Source organism: Myxocyprinus asiaticus, chromosome 21, assembly GCF_019703515.2.
Source record: "Myxocyprinus asiaticus isolate MX2 ecotype Aquarium Trade chromosome 21, UBuf_Myxa_2, whole genome shotgun sequence".
Classification (NCBI taxonomy): Eukaryota; Metazoa; Chordata; class Actinopteri; order Cypriniformes; family Catostomidae; genus Myxocyprinus; species Myxocyprinus asiaticus.
Genome location: NC_059364.1, coordinates 41,374,852 through 41,390,327, shown reverse-complemented (window position 1 = coordinate 41,390,327; position 15,476 = coordinate 41,374,852). Strand labels below are relative to the sequence as shown.

The following is a 15,476-nucleotide window of genomic DNA, read 5'->3' as shown; positions in this document are numbered from 1 at the left end:
ATGCTCAAACTGAAGGAATGTTAAACACTAAAGTCTCTTGGCAGATTTCGGTCGTGATCAACTCAAAATGATTCAATGACTTGCTCATACCACATAAGATGCTCATTTGTTGCCACCTAGTGGCATCTTCAGAAGTGGTCACTGAACTAATAAGTTAATTAAATTGAACAAATTTGTGACACAGAAGCAAGCCACACCAAAATACCCTTTATTTTTGTAGTTAATTTGCTCTACTTGAATCATTAAAATCACTGGAATTCGTGCTTTTAGCTAATTGTTAAAAAAAAAAAAAAAATTTAGTGGACCAGTGATTCTCTTAGCTTTTTGCCCTTCATGAGTTTGCATTCCTGTAATTTGCTGTGGCATTGCAAGAATTCATTTGCTTGAACAAATTAGAAAAGAAGCACATTTTTTGTTTTTTCATTACACAGTTAGCGCTCTTGCCACCTGTGACCTCATTACATATACAGCTGAGCTCAAAAGTTTGCATACCCTGGCAGAAATTGTGAAATTTTGGCATTGATTTTGAAAATGTGACTGATCATGCAAAAAAAAAAAAAAAGAACTGTCTTTTATTTAAGGATAGTGATCATATGAAGCCATTTATTATCACATAGTTGTTTGGCTCCTTTTTAAATCATAATGATAACGGAAATCACCCAAATGGCCCTGATCAAAAGTTTACATACCCTTGAATGTTTGGCCTTGTTACAGACACACAAGGTACACACACAGGTTTAAATAGCAATTAAAGGTTAATTTCCCACACATGTGGCTTTTTAAATTGCAATTAGTGTCTGCATATAAATAGTCAATGAGTTTGTTAGCTCTCACGTGGACGCACTGAGCAGGCTAGATACTGAGCCATGGGGAGCAGAAAAGAACTGTCAAAAGACCTGTGTAACAAGGTAATGGAACTTTATAAAGATGGAAAAGGATATAAAAAGATATCCAAAGCCTTGAAAATGCCAGTCAGTACTGTTCAATTACTTATTAAGAAGTGGAAAATTCGGGGATCTCTTGATACCAAGCCAAGGTCAGGTAGACCAAGAAAGATTTCAGCCACAACTGCCAGAAGAATTGTTCGGGATACAAAGAAAAACCCACAGGTAACCTCAGGAGAAATACAGGCTGCTCTGGAAAAAGATGGTGTGGTTGTTTCAAGGAGCACAATACGATGATACTTGAACAAAATTGAGCTGCATGGGTGAGTTGCCAGAAAGAAGCCAATGCCACAAAAAAGCCTGGTTACAATATGCCCGACAACACCTTGACACGCCTCACAGCTTCTGGCACACTGTAATTTGGAGTGACGAGACCAAAATAGAGCTTTATGGTCACAACCATAAGCGCTATGTTTGGAGAAGGGTCAACAAGTATGTGCTCCTTGAAACAACCACAATCATTAAACAAAACATGGCAACAATGAAAAAAATGAAATGACCCGTTCAGAAGTCTGCATACCCTTAGTTCTTAATACTGTGTATTGCCCCCTTTAGCATCAATTACAGCATGCAGTCTTTTGTAATAGTTGTCTATGAGGCCCCAAATTCTTGCAGGTGGTATAGCTGCCCATTCTTTGGTCGTTTTGCATGAACCGCACATTTGAGATCAGGGCCATTTGGGTGATTTATCATTATGATTTAAAAAGGAGCCAAACAAGTATGTGATAATAAATGGCTTCATGTGATCACTATCCTTAAATAAAAGACCGTTTTTTTGCATGATCAGTCATATTTTCAAAATCAATGCCAAAATTTCACAATTTCTGCCAGGGTATGCAAACTTTTGAGCACAACAGTATCATCACAAAAGCTAATTGTAATCAGTACATGCGGTACTCCTGTTGTTGTTTAGGCGAGCTCCTCATGACAGGTATTCAATGATAGAGTCATTGTTTTTGTCACCCCTCCACCATTCTAAATCAACAAGAGTGTCAAGAGTGCGAGATTTCAGCAAAACAGTTTTTAGGGTTAAAACTCTGCTTAAATCGTGTTGTTTGGAGTCTGCTAGTGTGATGCCAGCTTTAGCAACCACCCAGCAGCCCCCTTATCACCTAGAACACCCTAACAACTACATAGCAACACATTAGTAACCTCCCAGAACACCCTAGCAACCTTATAGCAACACCATATCACCCAGAACACCCTAGTAACCGCATAGCAACACCTTAGCAACCACCCAGAACACCCTAGCAACAACTTAGCAAGCAACCTAGCATACACAGAGCAAAGCTCTAGCAACCACCCAGATCACCATAGCAGCTGCATAGCAACCGCCCTAGCAACCTCATAGTAACAACTTAGCAACCACCCTAGCATACACATAGCAAAGCTTTAGCAACCACCCAGCAACACCCTAACCACCTAGAACACCCTAACAACTTCATAGCAATACCTTATTAACTTCCCAGAACACCTTAGTAACCGCATAGCAACACCTTAGCAATCACCCAGAACACCCTAACAACCTCATAGCAAAGCTCTAGCAACCACCCAGCAATGCCCTAACCACCTAGAACACACTAGCAACCAAATAGCAACACTCTAGCAACCACCCAAAAACACCCTAACAACCTCCCAAATCACCATAGCAGCTGCATAGCAACACCCTAGCAACCTCATAGCAACACCTTAGCAACCATCCTAGCATACACATAGCAAAGCTCTAGCAACCACCCAGCAATGTCCTAACCACCTAAAACTCTAGCAACCACATAGCAACATTCTAGCAACGCTCTAACAACCTCCTAGATCAACATAGCAGCTGCATAGCAACACCCTAGCAACCACCTAGCAAAGCCCTCACAACCATCTAGAACACTCTAGCAATCACATCAGAATGCTTTAGCAACCACCCAGAACATCTAACAATGCCATTTTAACAACCCTGAATACCCTAGCAACACCCAAGACATCTTAAACCACCCCAAACACCTCTGCAACCACCCACAACAACCTAACATTGTAACTGCTACTTTTGCACAGGCAAGCACTGCTCACAGAAAATGGAAAATTTAGTTATGTTAAATACCAGAAAAACCTAGTTTTCTAGTATTTCATTAAAATAATTTACATTCTTTGTCTGTCCTACATGATTATATGCAGATGAGTTTCTTGCTGGGTTGTTAATTTTGATCACACTTAGTTGTTACAAAAGGGAACTTTTCAAACACTATTCACCTGCCAGAATAAATGCTAGAAGTAGAGATGGGCAGCCACCAAAGCAGCTAAACAGAACTGGGCAGCAGAACTAATCTGATCCTCTAAACGTGTCCTGACCCCGTCACTTGGCCATGAGCAGCACACAGGTGCACAACCAGGTGGACTGGACTCACGGCTCTGCTACCATGCAACAACTCCACAAGAGGAGTGTTTAGGGTTTGTGTAGTCATTAAACGCATGTCTAACTTTATACGCATTCCACGCACATTGTTGCTCTCTTGGTTAGAATAACACACTGTGTGTGTTTATGGATGGGCCATTAGAATGCTCCTAGCTGCCCGGTTTTACACACATCAGTGGGCCAGATTTTATTGACTGTCATTGTCGTCAGTTTTACTATCAGGATGTTCTCTTCCTCCACACTGTGACTCAGACCACCGGCAGTAACAAATATCACTCTGCAGATACTGGGAATCATCTGGAGGGTGGATTCCTTGAGAGTAATGAGATGCATCATAGATGCCAGACATTTCTAGGAAGCTGTCAGTTAATTTGCATTTCATTTGAAGTCAATTGTGTATGACACATACTAACGTTTGACAACCACAAAGTGTCTAAATACCTTTTTATTGTCTTCTTGAACACTATATATATATATATATATATATATATATATATATATATATATATATATATAAAACCTTTTATATATATATAAAACTTTTTTTTCTTTTTTTTTCTTCAAAATAAATGCAGTTGATTACATTTTGTTTTATAACACAAAGACAATTTATACATTTTAAAGTGTGGCTTAAGTGTCTAAATACTTCATAGGGCCACTGTACATGAATGTATTTATTTTTTTTATTTATTTTTTTAGCTGGTGATAAATCTGTGAAGGTTTTTGATATCATGCATGCACATGTGAGAAAGGTTTCCTGCTGCAGCTTGCCTTTTTCTCAATTTCTCTCATCAGCTTCTTAAATCTTTTGACTTGAGATATTGGTCATTTGAAATCATTTTAATGAGCTTGCAGCAAAAATGCATCTGCTATTACATAAACAACACCATTTCATCATTTTAAAAGCAAGCTGTAACTGGAGTCTGTGACATATGGATTAACTGTGTGGAAGTGGTGGTGGCGTAGTGACTAAAGCACTGAACTGGTAAGTAAAAGGTTGTTGGTTCAATCCCCACAGCCACCACCATTGTGTCCTTGAGCAAGGCACTTAACTCCAGGTTGCTCCAGGGGGATTGTCCCTGTAATAAGGGCACTGTAAGTCACTTTGGATAAAGCATCTGCCAAATGCATAAATGTAAATGTACTGTGCATTTATTAGACATCTATTTCCTTTACTGTCAGTTTGTTTTGTTTTCAAATCTGCTTTAAGCTTTGAACGGGACATTAGGAATTAACACTTTTTGTTTTTTGTTTGTTTTTTTAGGTATAGCATCTCCTACATTCCATTTGCGCGGTAAGTAAACACCTCATTTCACCTCTGTGTTTCAAACTGTTTCATCATATTTAATTTTTAATGATTCACTAAGTAAGCTTATAAACCTTTAGTAATCTTTAGGAATATCGTTATTATTTATTTATTTATTTTTACTAAATCTGATTTGATGAGCCATGTTTTTTCAATCTACAGTTTGGATAATGAACTCTAGCACTTGATTATTCTGGAATTGATTATTCTGATTATTATTCTGATTAAATGTAACTAATAATAGAACATCTTTGATCATATTTCTGTTTTCGTCATCCAAGCAAATCGCCTCAAGAAACTGTGCTAGGTGATTTTCCCACATACAACATGGTTACCAACACCCCTTACCTGGGGTTAAAAACAAAACTATAACATGGCTTATTGTTTCATTTGTCCTCTTTCTGCGTTATTTTGTATGGGATCTCCTTGCGAAGTTAAAGGGATAGTTCAGTCAATCTCTCATTAGTTACTCACCCTCACACCACCCCAGATGTGTGTGACTTTCTTTCTTCAGCTGAACACAAACAAAAATTTTTAGAAGAATATTTCAGCTCTGTAGGTCCATACAATGCAAGTGAATGGTGGCCAGAACTTTCACTCTCCTTACTTTGAGTAAAAAAGTACTTACATTTTTATCTGTTTCTCACCTACACTTATCATATCACTTCTAAAGACATAGATTTAACCATAGATTTTGCTTTATGGTGGGTTGAGTAAATGATGAAAGAATTTTCATTTTTGGGTGAACTATCCCTTTAACCATGTGATTAGTCAGTCGAAATAGATTCTTAGCTCTAATGCCAATATAAATCCCAGACAACCCCAGTGAATTTGGAAGTTGGTTTCCAAATGGCAGCATGTCAGACTGTGACACCCTCTCTCTCTCTCTCCAAGTCAGTGTTTCTTGCGTGGAGTGGGCTTGTGTGTACACAGAGGAGCTGAATTCCCTCCATGAAAACATGTTATTTATTCAAGGCCATGCGGCTGTTGGCCTTCACCATATGGCACTAATCCCTTACTAGAGCATGCTGCTCACCCAGTGCCATGCAAATGACTTCTTGTCTTACTGCAACCCCATGAGGTCATTTCTGCTATTTTTGGGGGCTCCTCCAAATCTGTTTCTTTGTTTGGGGGCTCTTTTGTGGCAACCTACAAAAGATTGTAGGATCTCACCTGGTGAAGGAGTGCTCTTTGATAGATGATTTGATATTAGAATACAGAACAATGGAAAGTTTTTGTAATTATGATTGTCATAAACACTCTACCTGCTTGTTACGATTCCAACTAGGAAAGAGGTATACAGGGTGTAACATTAAATTAATAGTTTCCCCCAAAATTAAATTTATTCATGTTTAGACTGGCGGACTCTTAGTGACTGATTTTGGATATATTTATAAATAGATATTATCATAAATATATTGAAATCATTATAAATTGTAATACATAGCCCTTTATTAAAATATAAATATTTCCCATTAGGTGCAGCTTGTGAATGAAGGAAAATCAATTACAGAGAAAATTGAAAAAATAGATTTTTTATGCCGTTTTATAGGAAAATGTAATGGAAAGATGACAGGAAAATGTTTTCAAGTTGTTCTCCCCCTTTATGATAGCACTGAAATAATTATGGGTGATATTTTGTTGCACTTATGGGCGATATTTTACTTGTTAAGCATCGATGATTAAATTACACCATACAAAGAGTGCAAATGACTTCACTTTTGAGGGCAAGCAGCTTTGAATCTGATAATTTTGTAGAAAATCACAATGAACAGAATGAAACATTTTGATGAAATCCCCCAAGAATGTGCAAATTTGCTTTACAGGGGTCTTCTGTTGCATTTAGGGGTCTGAGACCCCCCTAGACTTAATAAATCTTATTAGGGACCATCCACTTTTTCAGCAGCCTTGGTTTTGAAAGTATTTTCAATTAATTTTCTCCTTAGGCATTTTTAAATATTCTTCAATAAAAAATTCTGATGAACTAAACCAACCAGCTCCGAAATGGTTCAAAACATTACAGCCTTTCATTTTTTTTTTTTTTTCAAATTAAATAGTTTTTGAAAATCTTGATGAAAAAAAAACAAAGGTTCAAGACTGTGTACTTCAATTCTTTCATGCTGAACTACAATTCCATGAAGTATTATGAATGATGTGAATAAATAATAAACTCACTGCATTTTTTTTAAACTATAAAATACTAAATATTCAAAGTTTATTCAAATATATAAGCTGATGGGGAGTATTGGAAGACTGTGCTCTTTCGACATAAATCCAATTTTTAATATAACAGTGATATCTCTGATTGGTGGATCTCTGTTTAGGATTATGGGTAGTGTAGTTCTTCATCCGGATTTAAACAATTATGTACAATTATTTAAAAATGAGGTTGAAATCACATTGATTTGTGGCTTCTACAGAAGCATATATCATAACTTAACAACCTCAAAGCTCCTGGAAGGTCTGTCGTTAAGAAACATTTTCTTGGGCCTGGGTAGCTCAGCGAGTATTGACGCTGACTACCACCCCTGGAGTCGCGAGTTCGAATCCAGGGCATGCTGAGTGACTCCAGCCAGGTCTCCTAAGCAACCAAATTGGCCCAGTTGCTAGGGAGGGTAGAGTTACATGGGGTAACCTCCTTGTGGTCGTGATTAGTGGTTCTCGCTCTCAGTGGGGCGTGTGGTAAGTTGTGCATGGATCGCGGAGAGTAGCATGAGCCTCCACATGATGTGAGTCTCCGCGGTGTCATGCACAGCGAGTCACGTGATAAGATGCGCGGATTGACTGTCTCAGAAGTGGAGGCAATTCAGACTTGTCCTCCATGAGGACCTACTAAGTAGTGGGAATTGGGCATTCCAATTTGGGGAGAAAAAGGGGATAAAATTAAGTATATACATATACACTACCGGTTCCCTATGGAGAAAATGTATGCCATTTTTACTTCCAGAACCGAATGTTTCACTCTATTTTTATCATTAGATCTGGTAAAGGATCTTTGTACCGTTTAGCATCCCAGTCTGAACCCCATCACCACACACCCACCCCCCCCCACCCCCCCCCCCGCCAGAGGTACTCGAGCATGTATTTGATAGATTCTGACTGCCAGAAAGCCCCATCCCCCCCAACCTGACACCCTCTCGGCTTCAGGAACCTCTTGAAAAGAGGAAACAATTCCTCCTCAATGCTTCCTTCTGTATTCCACCTGCTGCTATTGTTTCATCTAAAGACCAAACCCACGAGTCATCTCTTTATTTACCTGTAGATGTTTCATCTTTAGGAGCCCCCCTCACCATTGTTTCATTGTTGGTTGTTTTCCTAGAAAAACCCACACCCAATAAGCTCAGTAATGCTGTTGTTGAGTAGCTTAAGAGCTTGGATTAGGGCTCCTTTCATTTTTTTTTTTTTTTTTTTTTTTACTGGATTAGTATGAGCAGGCTTCACGTCATGAACTGTTTATCTTTTGAACATTTGGCTGTTTTCTGTATGAGCAGGCTGTATATCTGCCCCTCCTTTTTTTTTCTTTTTTCTCCTCGTGTGTCAAATAATAACAACATATTGATATTTGCTAATCGTAATCCCTTAATGTCTCTGCATTTGTAGTTGCCCATAATGTGTTTTTCACTGCAATTTTTCAAAAACAGTTTTGAAAAAAAAAAATATTCTGTCGAACTGAAAATTAGATGTTTGGCAGAATGGTAGTCTCACCATTCACTTTCATTGTATGGTGAAAATCTCTCCTTTTGTATTCCATGGATGAAAGAAAGTCATAAGAATTACTAAATTATCACAGACTTTTCATTTTTGGGTGAACTGTCTCTTTTTATTGGCATTATTTACCCCCTAGAATTTATTTTCAGGGGCATTTTGAACTTTTATGAGGAAAATTTTTGCAAACTCTTATGTGCCGAATTCTACAATTTGGTACACAAATCAAAACTGCAGTGGCTGATTATGACTTTATAAACAAATTTTTCATGCTGTTACTCACACACTGCTATGTTATGATATTAAAAAACACCACACAATGCATCATTAAAAAAAAACAATACATTTTAATGCTTGTATTCAGACTCACCTACATTTACACTCTTATTCCAATGTGATTAGCTTGCATGGCAGCGCACCTCATAGAGTGTTGGACTTTGGACTTGGATGACTGCGGTTCGAGACCAGTCAAACACGCAAGCACACATGTGAGCTAAGAGTGTCATAGAAGCGACACGAGATGATGTGGTTACTTCAGAAAATGTGCTTTTCGTTTCTCATTTTGTTTTTGGACACTATCAGTTAGGTTTAAGCCCAAAGTATACTTCGGTCAGACGCTGAACATTTACGTACAGGACATGTGATGCAAATCTCATCATCAGCAGAGTGCTCGAGCACTGAACGCGTGCAGCTCGATTTTTCTTTGAACATGCAGACTGCGCATGCGCCTGGAATTATCTGCATGAATTAGTGGATCCACAAGGTGGCAGTACTCACACTTGAGCCGTTGCTGTCATGAAGAAACGCTAGAAGAAGACATAATTGCCGGTAAATAAAAGGAGACAAAGGTAAAACCAGCAACAGTAGATATGCACATCAAGAGCACGTGTGTGAGGAGGTCAGGAGATAACTGCTTTTGTAAAACTAGAGTCTGAAGGAATATAAAAACATCTTTATGGGTCTAAACTCCTCAAGAGAAATTGTCCAGCTTCTCATAGCAGTCGTAGCACGCATGTGGCAAATGCCTGTATATGTGCGCACCGTCAAATGGAATATACTTTGACAGGTTTGCGTTCGACTGTACGCAGACGCTGAGCGTTCGCGTCAAAATTGAAATATACTTTGGGCTTTAGGCGTTGGTAAAGGGTAAGAATGTCTGTTTTGTTTAACTCTCATTTATCTTTTAAGACATTTTTGGTAAGGTTTAGGTTAAAGGTTTAGGTATGTTTTACTCATTAAAACCTCCATCTAATATTTACCTCAAAAACCTACTTTTGTTGTGCAGTGCTTTTAAGGCTAAATGCTAAACTCTGGCCTGATTACGACTGGCGTGTGGGTGTGTGTAATGCGGGAGAGATGACTAACTATACCTGCAGACATTTGTCAGTCTCTTTCTTCAGTTCCCTTCTCTTCCTTTTAACCTTGACTGCTTTCACGCCTCCTCCACTTCCTGTGAATTTTGAGCTTGACGAAGTCTGCATAGCAACACATTAAGAGAGGGTGACAGAGGTAGAGGCGGAGAAAGAGACTGAGGCGAGGAAGGCACCCTGACCTTGTTCCGCTGCTGTTGCCGTGGAGACCATTTATGGTTACCTCATCTTTTTGCTCCATATGACGGCTGGGCCATTTATAGCTAAGAAATTAGATCTTGATATTTTCAACCTTTTGAGGATATTCAATACATATATCATGATACTTATGTATTTGCATTGAAATACATTAGAGGGTGTTTTTTTTTTTTTGTTTGTTTTTTTCTCAAATAGAGGAACCATCATTTCAACCAGACAGCCATTGCATCAAAGTACATTCAAAAGGCAGAATGATATTTAATCATTTTAATTTACAGTATATACACCGATGTAACATTACATGCAATATTTACCATATACATACTGTATTTTACTAAAACATTTTAATACATGACAAACGCCACATAGAGACATTTTTGAGTGATGATGCAAACAAATATTTATTAGTAATTAGAGATTTCAATCGATTCTTTAAAGTGGACTGTGTGAGCTTTGATTCATGAACATGAATCAAATGTACCAATTCTAAAAAATATATCTCTGAATAATGCTGTCATATTTACAAGGATGGATCGCAAAACGTGTCTAATGACAACATAAATGGCAAGTCTTTAAAGCACGTTAAATTAGTAAAATTTATACTCGTAATGTTGGCCAAAAAAATCTCTGGCAAAAATCATTTTGAATATATTATATATATTAAGTATTTTGCCCTGCCCAAATCCATACCAAGAGAGTTGGTCCAGTGCTTTGTAATGTGTCCCCTCCAAACAGAATAAAATATTCAAGAGCTCCGCACTGCCACAAAGAAATAAATCTCTTTAAAAAATAAGCCCTATTTTTCAGGGGGGTTAAAATCAAGTTGAATGTTAATAAACGACTTCAACAGCAAGCTATTGTTTTATTTTGTGTTAAATAGGGTTTTCTTATCAGTGTTATTTTCATTATCCATCTGTTTCTGTGGATTTTAATTTAATATTTAATCATTTTCATTTATATACACCAATATAACAAAACATAGTAATAAACAGCAATATTTACGTATTTATATACACTCACTGAGCACTTTATTAGGAGCATTATGGTCCTAATAAAGTGCCTGAAGTGGTCTTCTGCTGTTGTAGCCTGTCCGCCACAATGTTCAACGTGTTGTGCATTGTGAGATGCTATTCTGCTCACTACAATTGTACAGAGTGGTTATCTGAGTTACTGTAGCCTTTCTGTCAGCTCGAACCAGTCTGGCCATTCTCTGTTGACCTCTCTCATCAACAAGGTGTTTCTGTCCACAGAACTGCCGCTCACTGGATGTTTTTTGTTTTGACACCATTCTAAGTAAATTCTAGAGACTGTTGTGTGTGAAAATCCCAGGAGATCAGCAGTTACAAAAATACTCAAACCAGCCCATCTGGCACCAACAATCGTGCCACGACTGAGATAAAAAAAAAAATGTTCCCCATTCTGATGGTTGATGTGAACATTAACTGAAGCTCCTGACCCGTATCTGCATGATTTTATGCACTGCACTTCTGCCACACAATTGGCTGATTAGATAATGGCATGAATAAGTAGATGTACAGGTGTTCCTAATAAAGTGCTCAGTAAGGGTATATTTGACTAATAATACATGAAAAGCACACTTCCCAGGAACGTACTTGAGTGAGGATACAAACAAGTTTTCAGTCGATTCTTTGAAAAGGATTGCTTAAACTAATTAATGGAAAAGGATCAAATGTACCAACACTAACAGCATTTTTGCTATAGAAGTTTAGAGATGCTATTAAAAGATCTCCGTTTTAAAACTCTTAAATTTACAAGATTGCAAAATGTGTCTAATGACACTCTTCAGAAAGCTTGAAAGCTAATGAAAATCAATTTGATATTCGCAGTGTTGCAATCTCTGGCAAAATCGTCTTAATTATATAGTAAATATTCAATATTTTGCCCAGCCCAACCAAGAGGGTTGGTCAAGTGCTTTGTAAATTTTTCCCTTCCAAACATATAAAAGATGGAAGAGCTCCGCCCTATCCCAACAAAGAGAAAATCTGTCAAAACAAACCCTGTTTTTTTTTTTTTTTTTTTTTGTTGTTGTTTTTTGTTTCCTCCAGAAAAAAGGAATTAAGTTGAATGTTAAGGTAATAAACAGCTTTAACAGCGAGCTGTCGTTTTATTTAGGATTAAATAGTTCTCCCATCAGTATTATTTTCATTATCCATCTGTTCCCCCCAATATAATACTCTTTATTTGAGTGTTAATATAAATGTCTTTTGTATTTTTGCAGGGATGCTGTTATTAAGTGCTTCACCTCCTGTTTGAGCTAAATGTCCTGTATTTCATCTGATGTCAGGTCCAGCTGTGGAAGAGTAAAAATGTCAAATATTTTCAGGATTATGTTTCTCTGCCATCTCAGAACCAGTCACACTGTTTTCGGTGACCTTAAAACATTTGCTCTTTTGTCTTAATATAATAATTTTAACTGAATATTGTTTAATATTAAGAGTATGTAATATGTAACAATTGCATTTAGTACAAGCCTTAAATTGTTTCCTTTTTATCTTTTTCTTTAAAAAGGCTTTTTTGTTTTTTTGTCTGTGTGAGGAGGATAAATGCCTTAAATGATGCTTCACTGATGATATACTGGCAGTTAAAACTGAGTGAAAAAATAAGTGCCATATTTTGACATGATGGTGTTAAAGAATGAACATACTACTGTTGACTTTTGTACATAAAAATACATTTCTACCAAATATATTAACAAAAAAAGATTTCATATGTTACCACACACCAAATAAATGCAATTCAGATTCTTTGTTCATTTATTGTTGTGTGAATATTTTGCCTGCTTTATAGGGAGTTAATGTGCCATACATTATAGTCTTCTAATGATGTATATAATGTTGATTGTCTGAGCCGAGGGCAACAAAGACATCTGTCTCCTGCCACAATGAATCTCCGGAGAAGAACTGATGGTATTCCATGTGTCTAAATCTTCCTTTTCTCTTGTGTGCTTCATTTAAGAAACAATATTTTCTGTTACTTTTATACTCTTATAATCATCTCCCAGATGCTAAGATACAGGTTTGTTTTTGTTTTCCTCCGAGCATCACGTGATCAAACGTGACCTAATAACTTAATAAATGGCTTGTCTGTTTTCAGACTGCCTAAGCAAGGTGCCTGTGGCTCCGTGGATGCGGTTTCCATGACAACTGTGGGAGTGCTCTGTTTTTTTGAGCATCCTTTCTCCACGGCACACTTCTGTTGTGCAGTGTTGATCGCGTGTTTAATTACATGACGATTTGTTGGTGGACCCTCCAGCTTTTAGCTGAGAAGATATAATGCTTCAGATTTTAGCTTGCAAAAACACTGTTAAGACAAAATGCTTTAATCTTGAGTCATGTGTAGGCTGTGGATGTCGTTTCATTCTATATTTAAAGGAATAGTTCACCCAAAATCAAAAGTTATCAGCCTCATGTCATTCCAAACCTGTATGCTGTTATTTATTTATTTTCTGTGGAACACAAAAAGAAAATTTGGAAGAATATTTATGCTGATCTTTTTCTAATGACAGTTCATAGTGACAAGGCTGTCAAGCTCTAAAGAGGTCCACAAAACACCACAAAAGTGGACCATTTTTTTAAAGGCCAGAGAGAGTTTTGACTTTAAACTATCTCTATGCTTGTGCACTAATTTAATTCTGAAGGCAATCAATCGATATTGTTTGTGAAAATGAGCACTGTCTGTGTGTGCTGGTTAACTGCAAGGATAAGCCTATTGATTTTGTTCTTCATTTCGCTAGGGCTGAAACACTTCACAGTGGCTGGTTGACAGAACAGCTGTCGCTGTGAAATTATGAATAGCTGTAAAGGAGGGTGACAGATCAATAACAATGGAGGCAACTTGTCTTTAATCTTCTCTGTGCTATGCCAAGGTCACCAACAAGAACACATTCACAATCGGCAAACAAGTTTCATTGGTTAGACCTCTGTTATGAACAGTGCTGGGTGTAATCTGATTATAAAGTAATTTGGTACTGTAATCGTATTACTTTTCTAGTCAAAAAGTAGTGTGACGCATTACATTTTAAATTTGTGTTATCAGATTACACTTAACTAACTTTCAATTAAATTTTTAAGTTTCAATTAATAATTGCAAATACACTGAAAACCATAACAAGTTGACTTAATTAAATTGAGGGAATGAGTTTACTTAATTGAATTGAGTAATGGCATCTCTAAAACATTTGTAATTAAGTTCACTTAACTCGGTGTTCATATAGAATGAACTTAACTAGTTAAGTTGAGATAAATAGATGCAGGTATAGACTTCACTCAGATTTGCTATTTAAATGTTGTTGTTTCTGCTTCATAATTTTAATTGAATAAACTCAAAATTAGATCATACGATAACAGCTTTTTGCAACAAAATATACTTAAATAGTACTACAAAGGAGCTAAAACCTATGAATTCTTATAAACAACTATTTAAATGCCCCCGTAAGTTCCCGGTGACCAAGGAAACATAATAAAACAATTCAAGTACAAGGCATTATGGGTATTCTACATAGCCTGAATTTTGTACTCAATCATTTGAGTTAACACCTAAAATCTATGGATTTTTTATAAAAATAAGTTCAAGTAACATAGATATTTAAGTTATGAGCCCAAAACTTGGCATTTCAAGTAATGTTTAACTAAGACAACATGATTTATCCATTAATGACAACATTAGGGCTTACAGTGTACATTATTTGGGTTACACATATTTCTAAAATAACATTTATGTAGAATACATTTAAAGCATGAATATGTACATATGTACGTGTGTGTTTCTGTGACTGTTGAAGAGTCACTAACAAGTCATTTAAAGCGAGAAATGTGATGCTGATTGTGTGACTTGCATGCGACAATGAACAAATAGGAATTATAAAAATTATTTTGAATTCGCTGAACAAAGAAAAAAGACTTATGAAAAAATAGTTTTAGAAAGAAACTTAAAATGTAAGTCATTTGTAATTATTAAAGTAATTAGTAAAAATAAATATACATTAAGTAATCAATTAAGTAATGTGATTACAATTTAGAGAAGTAATTTTAACTTGGGTTACACTTTATTTTACAGTGTCCTTGTTACAGTGTAATTACACAAGTAAGTACTGAGTAATAAAATTAACAACATGTAGGGTTAGGTTTAGTTACTTGTAATTATGCATAATTTACTGATATTACAATAGTCAATACATGTAATATGTATTGTATTACTTAGCTGTGCTAGTGTAAAAAGGACACTGTATAATAATAATAAATTGCATTGGAAAAAGACGGTGTGGTTGTTTCAAGGAGCACAATACTTGTTGACCCCTCTCCAAACATAGCGCTTATGATTGTGACCATAAAGCTCTATTTTGGTCTCGTCGCTCCAAATTACAGTGTGCCAGAAGCTGTGAGGCGTGTCAAGGTGTTGTCGGCATATTGTAACCGGGCATTTTGTGGCACTGGCTTCTTTCTGGCAACTCGACCATGCAGCTCATTTTTGTTCAAGTATCGTCGTATTGTGCTCCTTGAAACAACCACACCATCTTTTTCCAGAGCAGCCTG

The 15,476-nt window shown here is 36.8% G+C and overlaps 1 protein-coding gene across 2 annotated transcripts in view; it reads left to right on the top strand.

Moving 5' to 3' along the window:
- sft2d1 (SFT2 domain containing 1) overlaps positions 1-12,697 on the top strand; it is a 48,901-nt gene extending 36,204 nt beyond the window's left edge. For both annotated transcript variants that reach the window (XM_051648110.1, XM_051648109.1), the window contains 2 exons: positions 4,610-4,639; positions 12,164-12,697. In XM_051648110.1, the coding sequence (XP_051504070.1) occupies positions 4,610-4,639; positions 12,164-12,203 (70 nt within the window). In that variant the 3' untranslated portion in view covers positions 12,204-12,697. The remainder of the gene's footprint in view (positions 1-4,609; positions 4,640-12,163) is intronic.
- Positions 12,698-15,476: the final 2,779 nt, after the last annotated feature.